General features: G+C 36.5%; 1 protein-coding gene across 6 annotated transcripts in view; it reads left to right on the forward strand.

The window, feature by feature from the left end:
- ARHGAP24 (Rho GTPase activating protein 24) overlaps window positions 1-15,119 on the forward strand; it is a 490,733-nt gene that overhangs the window by 455,783 nt on the left and 19,831 nt on the right. For all 6 annotated transcript variants that reach the window (XM_035726277.1, XM_035726276.1, XM_027599710.2 and 3 more), the window contains one exon: window positions 12,927-13,059. In XM_035726277.1, the coding sequence (XP_035582170.1) occupies window positions 12,927-13,059 (133 nt within the window). The remainder of the gene's footprint in view (window positions 1-12,926; window positions 13,060-15,119) is intronic.

Below are 15,119 nucleotides of genomic sequence, written 5' to 3' on the forward strand. Positions count from 1 at the left end.
GCTTAACCCACAGGGTTGTTGTATTAATGCGCTTAAAAATAAAACAAAATGCGTGTTAACTATGCTGGAATTAAAATTTAAAACTTAATTAAAAAAACTAACAAATGAACTAACTACATAAATAAATAAACCAAATGAACAAAAACACCAGAAGAAATGATATAATGGAATAAGACACTTAGCACATTTACTGCCATTGTCATAGGTATCATGATGTTGATGATAATGATGATTCTAACATTTTATATGATAAGGAAAAGTAATGTGCTTGAACCTATGCTTGAACCTAAGCTCTTCAGTGTTTTTATTCTAGGATATCTTCATTTCTGTTTTAAAATCTCCATGGAAATTCCTACTGAAAGAAATAAGATACCTGCAAGGTTTTACATTCTGAAAGTGGGTGCTTGTGTGTATCTTAGAAGTCAGATTGTAAATATTCTTGCATGCGCTTGGTGAAAGTACATTCCTTAAAGGCATGCGTCTTCTGAAATAAACTTATTGAGTCATATTTTACATATCTTGTGATTCACTCATTGCAAAGGTGCAATTCAATGATTTGTGACAAATTTACCAAGTTATACAACCATTACCACATGTCGGTTTAGAACATTTTCATCACCCAAATAACATCCCTTATGCCATTTACTGTTATTTCCAGCAGCCCTCATCCCCAGACAACCACTAATCTACTTTCTGCCTCTATAGATTTTCCCTTTTCTGGACATGGAATTATTCAATATATGGTCTCTTGCATTCAGCTTCTTTTACTTAGCATAATGCTCTTGAGGTGTGTCCATGTTATAGCATATATCAGTAGTTTGTTGCTTTTCATTGATGAATAGAATTTCATACTGTGGATATACTACATTTTGTTTATCCATCTATCTATTGATAGATATTTCCCTTGTTTTGTTTTTGGTTTTTATAAATAATGTTGCTATGAACACGCATGTACAATTTTTTGTGTGGACATACATTTTCACTTCTCCTGGGTATATACCTAGAAGTAGAATTGTCATATTTATGTTTAACACTTGGGGAACTGCAAAACTGTTTTCCAAAGCGGCTGCACCATTTCATATTTCTACCAGCAATGGATGAGTGGGCCAATTTTTTATTCTAGCCATTCTAATGAGTGTGAAATGGTATCATTGTTTTAATTTGCATTTCCCTAACAGCTACGGATGTGTATCTTTTTATGTTCTTATCAACCACTTAGATGTGCCCTTTAGAAATCACATGGTTTTAAAATGTTTGATTTCTCTGATTATCTTGATAATTTATTATAAGGAAATGGTTGAATTGCTGAAGAATCAGTAATAATGTTCTGGGAGTATCTACTTAGGATTGCGATAAACAACTGTGATACCACGGGGGCATGCATCTTCATACCCATGAGGAAATCACTGTGGATATTCATTTAAAACTCTGTATTCATAAAATAGAACTCTACACTTACATAGAATATGAGCTTAAAGAAAGTGGGGGAATTTTATGAATCTTGATCACCTTTTTTTATCCCTAGCACCTAGAAAAATGTCTGACACAGTGTAGGCTCACAATAAACCTTTGTTGAATAAAAGGATATAAGGAGTATCTTTTGAATATATTCAAAATCGAATGAAAGGTTGCTAGTATTTCTGTTATCTCATAAGTAGGACAATTCATGTGCTTATTTTCAAAGCCTTCAATTGAGGAAGGCTGAAAATTGTCATGTTTCAAAACAACTTCTAAAATTCTGTCAGGATATCATTTTTGTCAACTGAAGCAAAATGCCTGCCTGTGTCAATATAGAATCATAATCTTATGAATGGGTTTATAATTTCCTAAGAGCCACAGTTCTAAATTAAGTCCAGTACCTCTGTTTGTTTTGTACTCCAGAAATGCTCTAGTGAATATGGGTGCAGCCTACTCCAGAAGTGAACTGAATTTTGATTTATAACAAAATAGTAACAATGAAACAATGAAACAAAAACAAAACCCCTTACTACTTCTCAATAAAATTGTTTGTTTCTCTTTTTTCCTGCTTACACTGATTCTCTTAAAAATGGTCCAAGTAGAAAACAGCACTAATATAATAAATTTCTGTATATGTGGGAGTGAAGTATCCTTTCCTATCCTTTCAAGAAGCATGACAGATTTTAATATGAGACACCCAATAAGTATACAGCTGGATTTTTTTAAAGCTTTTTGTCCTTTCCCTCAATATATACGTCCACAAAAATAAACTGGGATGGTGTCATTTAGCCTGTATGTTGAGAAAGGCTTTTGTGTTACAAACAGAAGACTGTTGAAGTGTTCGGAGAAGGAATGAGTTTTGCATGGACTTGGATGTTTGGGTGTTGATTTGTAAACACACCTGGATATATCAGCAAATCCTTTTAAGTTCCTTCTAACACTATTAGTTAGAGATTCAGCGATGTAAAACCAGGCCTCTATTTACTTTTCTCCTCTATTAAGACACAAAAGTTTTTTCTACCTTACTGACTTTACTGAAAAAAATAAGGTTTCTGGAAAACAATGTTTTATCTTTTATTGTTTTTCCCCAGAATCAGATAATCAAAGTTCTCCAAATGTGTGGCAGTTATGAAGAAAATGGCAATATGCAATAAAAATCACTGTTAGGGACACATTAATAAGGAAAAAATATATATATAAAGGAAACTTTGATCGCTATTTAGTTTTTGTTAGCTAGAAAATTATTGTGATATTCGGCTCTTTTGATTTTTTAAATATTTTATTTTATTTTTTATTTTAAAATAGAAAGATTAAAGTATGTATGTAGGTTTTAAATGCTATTAAGAACATTTAAAATACTTTTTTTTTTTTTTTTTAGCATAAATATACCCCCTCAGCACCAGAACTCAACAATGCTTCTCGGGAAAATCCTTGGTTGCATAATCTGAAATCTCCAGGAAAAAAACAAATTGTTGAATGTATTATGATGATCACATTTTTTTTGTTTCTCCTGAAATTCCATCTGCAGAGTTTAATAAAGGGAAAAACATGTAAGCAAACAATATAAAATTGTGAAGTAACTCAATGCAGCTGTAACTTTTTATTGTAGCTAAGCCAAGTTCATTAACTGTTTGCCAAGATTTTGAGGACCATATGAAACTGAAATTACAACCCATAGCACTTCAAATCCTTGGTGCAATTGAAGCAAGAAAGGGCTATGTGATAAAATTCTCATGTATATACATTTACTAATGTAAAGACATGGAAACTGGTAGAGCTGTGTAAACTCACTATGAAAGAAGCCTTCAGGGTCTGTATGTCAGGAGTCAAATGTTAGGAAAAATAGCATATCCCATTTAAGCAAGAACTGAAAGCTCACCACTTACAAAATCTAATTAGATAATTGCATAAATCACAGTATACTTAGATGATATAGTGTATTTCGTCCAGTTATTTTATTTATGAGCCATTCTAGAGGAAATGTGAGTAAGCAAGAGATGTCTTACCCCACCTCCCTCAAACTGTAGTCACACAATCCATTGAATATAAGTGTTATTTGCTTAATATAATTTTAAGTTTCCTATAAATGAATTTTCTTATATCCTTTACTGTGAATAGTCCTTTTTTACCCACCTAAAAAAAGCTATCTAGGTCAACAATAATCTTCTAATCTTTTTAATCATTCTTACATTTTTTGGCATTTATTTTACACTTCGTGAGTTTTAGGAAATTATGTTCCATAGAATAGCCAGGGAAAGTGCTAACGGGTAGATGTTACTTCGGCATAACTCCCAACCTAGATTAAGAATGCTCATAATTGGGGCACCTGGGTGGCTCAGTTAGGCGTCTGCCTTTGGCTCAGATCATGATCCCGGAGTCCCGGGATCGAGCCCTACGTCGGGCTTCCTGCTAGGCAGAGAGTCTGCTTCTCCCTCTGCCCCTCACCCCGCTCGTGCTCTTTCTCTCTCATTCTCTCTCTCTCAAATAAATAAATAAAATCTTAAAAAAAAAAAAAGAATGCTCATGTTTAATAAAAACCCTGAGCAAACTCTCTGCTCCATGTATGGGCAACTATAGATACTCTGTGGAACTCAAAGGCTTGAACTTTCTCCTAAAACAATTATAAATAAATGCAATGAAGATCTATCTGCTGGCACCAATTAGCGAGAACAAAGTCCAACGTGTACAGTCGATCAACAAGTGTCTTAGTGTTCTTCAGACCTGACTAGATACATTTTATTTTAATTCTACAAAGAATGAAATATATATTTATGTGTATGCAGTATGTGTGTGCATGTGCGTATATGTGGTGTGTGTATGTGTAGGATGTAGAGATACCCACACACCTAAAATAGAATCTCTGTGGTTTGTAAACAGGCTATCACTAATCCCTAATCTCTTTATCATTGGTGACTTTCAAATAATTCCTTAGGTCAATCCTTTTTCTAAGCAATTGTATGCATCATTGATGAGTAGGATCTCCGTTTAATAAGAAAATCTTAGTGGCTTCATTGACTTCAGCTTTAATTTCTATAGGAAAAATTTTTTATGACTTGGCTCTTAAGAGTTTGGACAATATTAATGTCATTTATAGTATAAGACTGTATCATATACATTTGAATATTGCTTCTAAGGAAATAATTTGCATGTAACATTGATACTTAGGTTCCAAATCACCAGAGTTGGAGGGACATAATTAACTCATTTTAATAGCCATGTTGATTAATTTACTAACCAACAACACTTATTTTCTTTTTAAGTTATTCATTTTTATGGAGATATAATTGACATACACCATCGTATAAGTTTAAGGTATACAATGTGGTGGTCTGTTACATTTACGTATTACAAAATGATTACCACCATCATATTAACTAACACCCCATTAGGTCACAAAATTATAATTTCTTTTTTTGTGCCAAGAACTTTAAGATCTAGGTCTTAGCAACTTGGAGTTTTATAAAATAGCACTGTTAACTATATTCAGCATGCTGTGCATTGGACCTCCAGAACTTATCTACTTAAGGTTTTAGTTTTTGGTTGTTGTTGGAAGTGAATGCACATGTAGGTACAAGATAGCCTGTTAAAATAGTTGTACTGATATAATACTGCTGTAAGGAAACTTTTGCGAATATTCTACATCAAGCCTTATAAATGCCTCAATCCCACTAGGCTTTCCTCTCCAGTGAAAGCATCTTGGTACTGTAATGGAAAAAGTCAGATTTTATTTTTTTTCTTTAATATAAGAATTTAATTTACTTAGACATATTAGCTGTTTATAAAGTGAATCAGTGCTCTGTAGCTCAAACTAACTAAATGATGACAACTCTAGTGACTAAAGTGTATACGTTTCTTTGTGATGTATATTTATCTATATATGCTCATACATTTGCCCTTTGCATTCAAACATAGTATTCAAAAGCTATACAGCAAGGCATTTTACTTGTCATTGATATTTATTTGTTACTAATGGATTACCACCTATATGTGTATGTTCAGGGGACTGGGCATAGGAAGACAGGCTTGCAACAGAAAAACCAGCCAACATTATGTTACATTATTGGAGATGAGTGATATGAACTTGAACTTGAGCGTTGTCACTGAGCTTGCTGAAGAGGGAATTGATTCATAAGGTTCATCAGAATATATAGGATCCAGTCATGAGTGTTTTTTAAAACTTTCCAGGGGATTCTAATGTGCAAGCTCAGCCTGAGAATCACTAACCGCTGTTAGATTTAGGGTCTCAGGAAAAGCAAAATTTAGGCTGACTTCTAGGTTTCTTGTTTATTTGTGTGAATGATAATGCCATCCATGGTTGAGAAAATGGCTAAGACGGTTGCAAGGTTTTTTGCGAGGTTTTTTGTTGTTGTTATCCAGCTTTGTTTACATGGAGTTCAAAGTATGTATGGAACATCTACGAATTCGATGGAAAGGTCTGGTGTGAAGAGGTGTACTTTGTAGTTATTATAGAAAAGTGATAGTTGAGCTCACAGAGTGTGCATAGATTCCAGGAAAATAGCACTTAGAGGCCAGCAGAGGAAGAAAAATTGGGGAGCTGGCTGGTAAGGATGATGGCCAAGTAGGAGGAGGAGAGTGAGGTGGCAAATAACAACAACAACAACAATAATGAAATGAGAGACATCTATGGAAGTATCATCAAAAATAACAAATGGACAAATATCCATGATTTATTTTTTTTTCAGTTTGGGGATGTAGCTACTTTCTATTTGAGGGCTCTATTATTTGGACTCAGCAAACCCATATTGCTCAAAAGAATCCTCTTCCTACAGCCTATACAACAGAGTATTTTATCTGTTACTTTGTGTATAAGATACACATGCATGCATGTGCTGATGTGTATGGTATGCTGGTTGTATATACAACTATCAAATATTCTTTTTATGTGTTTAGCTAGCATTGTAAGGGAAGAGTCTATGCCCACATACATCTATACATATAAGTAATTCTAGAAGTAGGAAAGGAAGGGTCAACGTGACAATTTTATTTAAGGGTAACAGTGTCTGTCGACCGTTTCTCCCGCCTGTCTTCTATCAGGGAACACTGGACAGACGAGTGCATAACTGGTAGCCTCCCATGGGTTATAGAGTGGCCAGATTTAAATTTGTGAACTTGTGACCATTCTACATCAGAATTGCCTCCTGTCCTTGGAAGTTTTCTACCTCAAATACATGTTCCATATTTATGTTTCTCAACCATGGCAGCACATGCGAATCATTTGAGGAGCTTTTTAAAAGTCTCATTGCCCCTACCAATTATATCAGAATATATAGGACCCAATCACCGGTACTTTGAAAAACTTTCTGTGTGACTCTAGTGTGCAACCAAAGTTGATCACTTTTTTCTCCATCACATTGATCTATCTGACAATATTTCCATAAATCCACATTATCTGAAAGTGCGTTTCTAACTTTCTGCTAACCTTTCATTACCTAGTACCTTAACAGTACTATTAATGGTTTTACAGGTAAGCTCACGAGATGTGGATTTGGGAGTTATATTAGCCACCTCAGGCTGCCAGGACAAAATGCCACAGACTGGGTGACTTAACCAACAGAAATTTATTTTCTCATGGCTCTGGAGCCTGTAAGTCTGAGATCAAGGTGCCAACTCAGTCAGGTTCTGATAAAGGCTCTCTTTTTGGCTTGTAGACAACTTCTCCCCCCTGGGCTCACGTGATCTTTTCTCCTTGCATGTGTAAGGGAGCAAGGGCTTGGGGAGCAAGCTCTCTGGTGTATTTTCTTATAAGGGCACCAGTCTCATCAAACCAGGGTCCTATCCTCATGACCTCTTCTAACCCCAATTATCTCCCAAAGGTTCCGTCTCCAAATACCACCACACCAGAGGTTAGGGCTTCAACAGATGAATGAGGGAGGATGCACAACTCAGTCCGTAGCGGAGATCATCGTGCAGGTCTCTGTCATCATCACTTTTAAACCAGAAGGCTTGTTTGGCACGAGCACTGATTCAGCGTAGTCCAGACAGGTAAAAGTGTCTTGTCGTTGTTGTATATAATTCAGTGGTGACACATAACAGCAATGAGCCATGGCAGAAGCAGATTCAAGTTGCCCTGCTGAAAGGTGTATTGGTTTTGACAGATATGTAAAAAAAATAAATAAGTTAGAGCAGAACCAGGCTTTTCTTGTAAACATTTATTTTCGTTTGGAACTGCTTACTACCTTCAGATATGCTTTTCGATGCCTTGGTGAATTTGGTGGAAAGAACAACATGTTGTTTAAGACAATTTGACGGCAGTCTTTATCATGATCGTGTGGCTGAATGGCTTCAGTCTCCTATATGTTCTCCCTGGAGTTTGGTGGACCTGACATTTTTTAATTCCAAGCAAATTTTGGGTCATCTCATTGTTGTGTGTGTTGCAAATTAAGTTCACGATATCTTTAATAATTTCCAATGTGGGTGCACTGGAAATTCATTCTATTCAGTGAAATCAAAAATTATATTGTGCTTTGTGCATAGCATCCAGGGTGAAAAATTCCCATTTCTAATTTTGAGGCTTAAAAGTTTCAAGGTTTTGCCTGTGTAGTATTTTACTTGTAATTACTGTGGCATTTGAACTGATCCATAGATGAGAGTCTATTTATCAGGGAAGGAAGGGGTGGGAGTAGCGGATAGACAAGGAAGGATGGTTGTCAGACCTCTTTATCCCTCTGCAGATTAGTGAGAGGCCTGTATGGTACATAGATTATAAATAAGGCAGGCGATTTCCAGGAACTGTAAAGAACATTCTTAAGATCTCACACCTGACAGCGACTTAGCAGCTAGATTTTACAGGAAAGGTTAAGAAGTAGGGGCATGGTATGGAAAAGTATTGTTGGTAATTAGTTAGAGATATAAGCCCAAGGGGGACAAAAAGATCTATGTTGTTCATTTCTGTTTCACCCAGCATGTGGCATGAAGCCATGCCCACCGTAAGTATTCGGGAACTACTATTGGTAGAAGGATTCCAGAATGACCAAAGGCACACGCATGAGAATATAAAATTAGGTCAATCCGTGAAAGTCTCATGAAATCCTCCCTTTAAGCGTGGAAAAAAAGACTATACATGAGGAAGCAGGACTCAGAAGTAAAGTCCAAGTACAATATAAGAGGAAAACAAAACCCATATGTTGATCAATTAAAGGACACATGCTTCAGGGCATCTCCTGCTCTGCGGGCTCCTTTACTCAGGATCCTGGGGCCTGTCTCTGCCTCTTTGCCATCACTGGATAGAATGTGCATGATTATGCCCCTTAATTTCTGAAAACAGATTCTACCACCAAGTGAGTGAAAGAGACCTGAGATTTGTATAATGACTTTACATTAGTAAATAGTCTTGAGTTTCTACCAGAAGACTTTAAAACCACTCATAACTTCGTGATTAGTCAGAAAGAATTTCGTACCAGGGTGGTTTCTTGTTCAAGTACCCAAAATAGGGTTAGTAACAGGCCCTGCTCACAGGCTTGATGCAGAGTGAGATATGTATAGGCGGTGTTCCTGCTGCAGCTGTTGTTGTTATTGTTATTATTATTATTATTATTATTATTATTATTATTAACCAGGTTAGGTATCTTAATTCTCTATTGTACACTGACTTTTGCTACAGTGCAGTCCCTTCACTTTTTTTTTTTAAATAGGCTCAATGCAGGGCTTGAACTCATGACCCCGAGATCAAGACCTGAGCTGAGATTTAGAGTCGGACACTCAACCGACTGAGCCGCCCAGGCGCCCCATCGTTTCTCTTTCTTTGATAAAGACTGAGATACATTTCTCTGGGACAAAGATGACACGTTCCCCTAGGTACATTGGGCAATTACCACACAATATTAGTATTTACTTCTTTGGATGTCCATGGTAAGCAAATACTAATTAGAACCGTGGGCTTTCAGTAAGAGATAGGGTGGACAGTGAGATGCAGATGGCTGCCATTTTGTACAGTGGATATGCAAAGAGATTTTTCAGACAAGCACCAGACTTCCCGCTGCAGTAGGTGGCTTTCTGGCAAGAAGGGCAGATGGACCGTGAGCCCCTTGAGGTGAATCAGAACTGGCATACATGCTGGAGTCTTCCCAGAAGCAATTGTTTTCTTCCATTCAGTGGGAAAGGACAAAGCCAAAAATGAGAACGCCAGGAAAATGAAGGTGTCTCTATTTCAACAGAATAACCTAAGTTTAATAAAGCCCAAAAAAAGAGGGTAATGTATTTTTAAGTTTTAGCCCTTAAGTAAAAATTTAATAACCTTTGTTAATTGAAAAAAAATGGGAAGGTATTTGGTCATTTTTTTCTTCATCATTTCTATATAACTAACCATGTGTGGGTGTGTGCTATAATGCTAGAAAGCTAATGTAACGCATCACTTTAGGGAAGGAATAAAATCATCATCCCATCCACGTCTCTTACCTTGATTCATAGCTCAAATATTTCTATTCTTGGAACATTACTGCAGCTCTGGTGCTAAGAAAATTGCTGGTGGATGAAGAATGATTCTGCCGCCTTTCATCCTTCACAATGTTAGCGTCCTCCGCCTACTCTGACTTTACAATGGTGCCATCTAGTGTTCACATGTCCTCAGTTCTATAGCTCAACTTCATCAGAAGCCAAGTAATACAAGTAGCAAGCAAGTTAACCTTAAAAACAGTGTGCCATTAAAGAGGGCACGTTCTGCATGGAGCACTGGGTGTTATACGCAAACAATGAGTCATGGAACGCTACATCACAAACTAAGGGTGTAACGTATGGTGATTAACATAACAACAACAACAAAAACAACCCAGTGTGCCGGGGACAATGTAATGAAACACGAGAACAGAATTTTTCATTAAATGTATATTTCTTATTTATCATTATTGCCTCATTTATTACATTTCCTTTGCAAAGATTTTTTTATATGTTCTATTTATATAGTCAGACAAATTATAAATAACGTACTCCACGTATTGAAATTATACTTATTTTATCTTTTATTTTTATATTTTTCTCTGTACCTTCCTGTAACTCTAACACAATGGTCATTGTCTTTGAAGGCAACGCAAGCAACCTAGGCATGGGTTGGGTTGGATGAGAGAGCAGAATCAGAAGATGGAATCATTCACTGTAATATTTGATCGCACTGCCTATCCTGTCGCAGGTTGTGGTTTTGTTGGTGCTGATGATTGTACCTTCAAGGGTCGGGTTCTTCACTACATAGCCAGAGAAACACCGAAGGGCTTTGATGGGCATAAAATAGAGTGTTTAAAAAAAAAAACCCACACACAAAAAAACTAGCCTTACCATTGACGCTATGTTAGGACTATCTGTTTAAAAAATTTTGTAGAAAGTAATTTATGGAATTAATGAGCTTAGGCACAGTTTTCAAGATGCCCCAGAGATGTGACTTTTATTTTCTTTACTAGCGTTTGAGTTGACTTCTATATTGCCTATCAGTTCAGAATTTTAAGAGGAAAAAAATACACTTATTTAATTATGAAAGAACAAAATTAGTTTAAGACAGGCCCTATCGGATTACCTCCATCATTTTAACATCTGCAGAATGGTTGACAAAGCACCGGCTTTGACTGACTTCAACACTGAAATGAAGCAGCTCAGCCTGCGCCCTGTCTAATACGGGGGAAGGTGGAGTCCCAGGCTCTAAGAGAATGCTGCCTACACGCAAAACTCATCCAGTCCCACTCTGAACTTGGCTCTCCCTTAGCTTTTTGTTACCTCCTCAAGGACAGGATGTTCCCTCCCACTTTAGGCTCTGTTTACCTGCCTTGCTTTAATCGGGAATGCCTTCTTTTGTGCTTCTGTTCTCACTTGGTTAATTATTACAACCCTTCAGACCTTGACCTATGAATCATTTCCTCAGGGAAGCCCTCCAACCCCTAATTAGTCCTCTCTTGTTATTAGATATCATCCAACACTTTTCCTTATTACCACTCACAACGCTTTGCAATTATATGCTTGTGTTATTATCTACTTAATATGCCCTGTCCCCACTAGATTATAAATTTCGAGCAGGCTGAAATAATCTTTTTTTTAACCATTTGGGGTCCTAGCCACTGTGTGTTTCTGCAGTTCAATACAGTAGTAGGCCTGTGGGAAATAGCTGATGAAATCCAAAATTGAGAACTGAGATGCCCATTGTCCCAGCCCCTGTACTTTTGTGACGGCAACTCTGCTTCCATGTCACCCTTGAGGCAAGAGAATATTCACTGAGGCAGGAAATTCAACTGTATGGTAGCTTTCAAGGTATACCCCTCTGGGGACATGTCACCTCCTGCAACACCGCCTGGGAGTGGGGTGTTCATTCTCAATACCTACAGAATCCCTGACCTTGTTTACTGCTGCTCTTCAACTTCTCAAGGTCAATTGGCCTTTCACTCCCTGCCCACCAATTCCTCCTTGCCACATTTCTATTCCCCTCACTCAAAATTAAATAAACCAACAAACAAAATTCACCTCTTGTAGTCTTTACTGTCTGCCTTCTTCATGGGATTAACATGAAGATAGAGAGCACAAAATTAAATTAGTATTTTAAGAAATTATCCTGTCACTCTGGTGGTTTTGCATATTATACAAAGGACAGGTTGTGTTTTCATTGTTTGTTTTTGTAGTACATTCCTTCTCTTTCTAGAAGACCCTAAGGATTCCCAAATGTCTTAGAATATAAGACAAGAGATCATGCTGAGAACCAATCATTTCAAAATAAGTTCTGCTTAAAAAAGTTATAAATGTCATACTAAGTTTCTGATATCTATAACCAGTCACCAATGTCTTCTAAAGAATAAGAAATGAGATGAACCATGAGAGACTATGGACTCTGAGAAACAAACAGGGTTTTAGAGGGAAGGGGGGAGGGGGAATTGGTTAGCCCGGTGATGGGGTATTAAGGAGGGCACATCCTGCATGGAGCACTGGGTGTTATACGAAAACAATGGATCATGGATCACCACATCAAAAACTAATGATGTATTGTATGGTGACTAACATAACATAATAAAATTAAAATTAAAAAAAAATATTAAAAAAATAAAAGACTAAAAAAAAGAATAAGAAATGAAGATAGGATTCAGAACTGATTAATTGTGACATTGAATACATGCATGCATAGATGGATTTGGTATTTTTTGTAAACTGTATCATATTTCATTTAAAGTCTGGTATATTGGCATTGCTTTCCAAAGTTAACACTTTTGCTTAACATCGAGTACACACAAAAGAAAAGTGCTTGCCCTTCTGGATATTTTCAGACCACACTGAAACTTCCAGAGTCCTTCCAGATCCCTCTCCTCTCCACCTGTGGTAGCATTTCATAGGCCTTATGAAAGTATGTGCTTCTTGAAAGCTGAACTTACTGATTGAATTGCCAACTCATATAGAATTCTGACTCTTCAATGTGTATTTGATGAAAAACTAAATCAGATAGCATAAAGTTTACTCCAAAGAGTATCTTCACACTTCTATCTCCACAGCAACACGGATGTACACACAGTGGCGTCACTTCTTAAACTCTATCTCCGAGAACTTCCAGAACCAGTCATTCCTTATGCAAAGTATGAAGATTTTTTGTCCTGTGCCAAACTGCTCAGCAAGGAAGAAGAAGCTGTAAGTTGATGCATTTCTTTCTTAAAAAACCTTCATTTGGGTTTCTTGTCAATGTTCTTAGTTTTTAATTTGTAAATTTCCTTTTGTCCCATCCTTGGATTATTTTCCACTAATGTATTTATTGATATTGCACACGGTTTGATATTACACACACAACTCAGGTCCCATTTTTAATCCCCTCTCTTGTCAAAAAGAAACTGCAGGTTAATAAATGAAATGAACCTTCCTTGCCCACTTTGCTCCTCTAAATGGTTAACTGTGCTACATCAGGCCAAACAGTCCGTGAACAAAGTGGATGCCTTATTTCATATTCTCTTTTTCATTGTGTGCCCCTCTAAATTACCTAAACAATGCCTTCTACCAAATCTTATCTACCATTTTTTTAAAACAGCTTTATTGAGATATAATTCATATACCATATAATCACCTACTTAAAGTGTACAATCAGTGCATTTTAGTATACAGTTGACCCTCAAACAACAGGGGTTTGAATGGGTCCTCCTATACATGGATTTTTTGCAGTGCAGTACTATAAAGGTATTTTCTCTTCCTTATGATTTTCTTAATATTCTATTTTCTTTTCTCTAGCTTAATTTATTGTAAAAATATAGCATATAATGCTTAAAACATACAAAATATTTGTTAATCAACTGTTTATGTTATCAGTAAGGGTTCCAGTCAACAACAGGCTATTAGTAATTGAGTTTTGGGGGAGTCAAAAGTTATTCATGGATTTTCGAGTTGGGGGGCGATTGGTGCCCTTCACCAATCACTGAGCACATTACTCAGGGTCAACTGTATTCTCAAGAGTTATGCAACCACTACCAAAATCTAATTTTAGAATATGTAGCCCATTTCCATCAGCCTATAACAAACGCCATATCTCTTCCCCAGGCCCCACCTTCCCCAGCTCTTGGCAACTACTAATCCCTTTCTGTATCTGTAGACTTGTGTCTTGTGGCTCTTTCATATAAATGAAATCATTCACTACATTGTTTTCTGTGACTGGCTTCTTTCACTGTTTCCAAGGTTCATCCACACTATACCACATATATTTAGTATTTCACGCCATTTATTTATTTATTTATTTATTTATTTATTTATTTATTTATCCGTTCCTCAGTTGTAGCACATCTGTGTTGTTTCTGTTGTTTGACTATTATTAATAATGCTGCTGTGAATATTCACGTGCAAAGTTTTGCATGGATATATGTCTGCATTTCTCCTGGGTATATACCTAGAAGGCAGAATTGCTGGTCCATATGTAACTCTGTGTTTCTTAAAGAGGCTCCATCATTTTAAATTCCCACCGGCAATGTGTGCAGATTCCAACGTCTCCACATTTTTGCCAACACTTGTTATCTCTCTTTTTTATCATAGCCACCCTAATGTAAGTAAAGTGAGATCTCATTGAGCTTGAGTTGCTTTTCCCTGATGGTTAATGATGTTAAACATTTTTCCATGTACTTATTGGCTCTTCACATATTTTCTTTGGAAAAACATCTCTTCAAATCATTTTCCCATTTTTAATTGGGTTATTTGTCTTATTATCAAGTTGTGAGAGTTCTTTATAGTTTAGGTTATAAACCTCTTATCAGATATATGATTTGATTTGCAAATATTTCTCCCATTCTATAAGTTGTCTCTTCAGATTTTTTTAAAGATTTATTTATTTATTTTAGAGAGGGTGGGAGGGGCAGAGAGAGGGAATTTCAAGCAGACTCCCCGCTGAGCACAGAACCCGGTGCCAGACTCCCATGACCTTGAGATCATGACCTGAGCCAAAATCAAGAGTCGGACACTCAAATGACTGAGCCACCCAGGCGCCCCAAGTCTCTTCAGTTTTTTGATAGGGTCCTTTGAAGCACAAAAGTTTTTAATTGCAATGAAGTCCAATTTATCTATTTTTCTTTTGTCACTTGTGCTTTTAATGTCATATCTAAGAAGTCTTTAACCAAGCTCACCAGGATTTATTCCTATATTTTCTTGTAAGACTTTTGTAACATTAACTCTTACATTTAGGTCTGTGATCCATTTTGACTTAATTTTGGTTTATGATA

This window comes from Zalophus californianus, chromosome 2 (genome assembly GCF_009762305.2).
Source record: "Zalophus californianus isolate mZalCal1 chromosome 2, mZalCal1.pri.v2, whole genome shotgun sequence".
NCBI classification, from domain to species: domain Eukaryota; kingdom Metazoa; phylum Chordata; class Mammalia; order Carnivora; family Otariidae; genus Zalophus; species Zalophus californianus.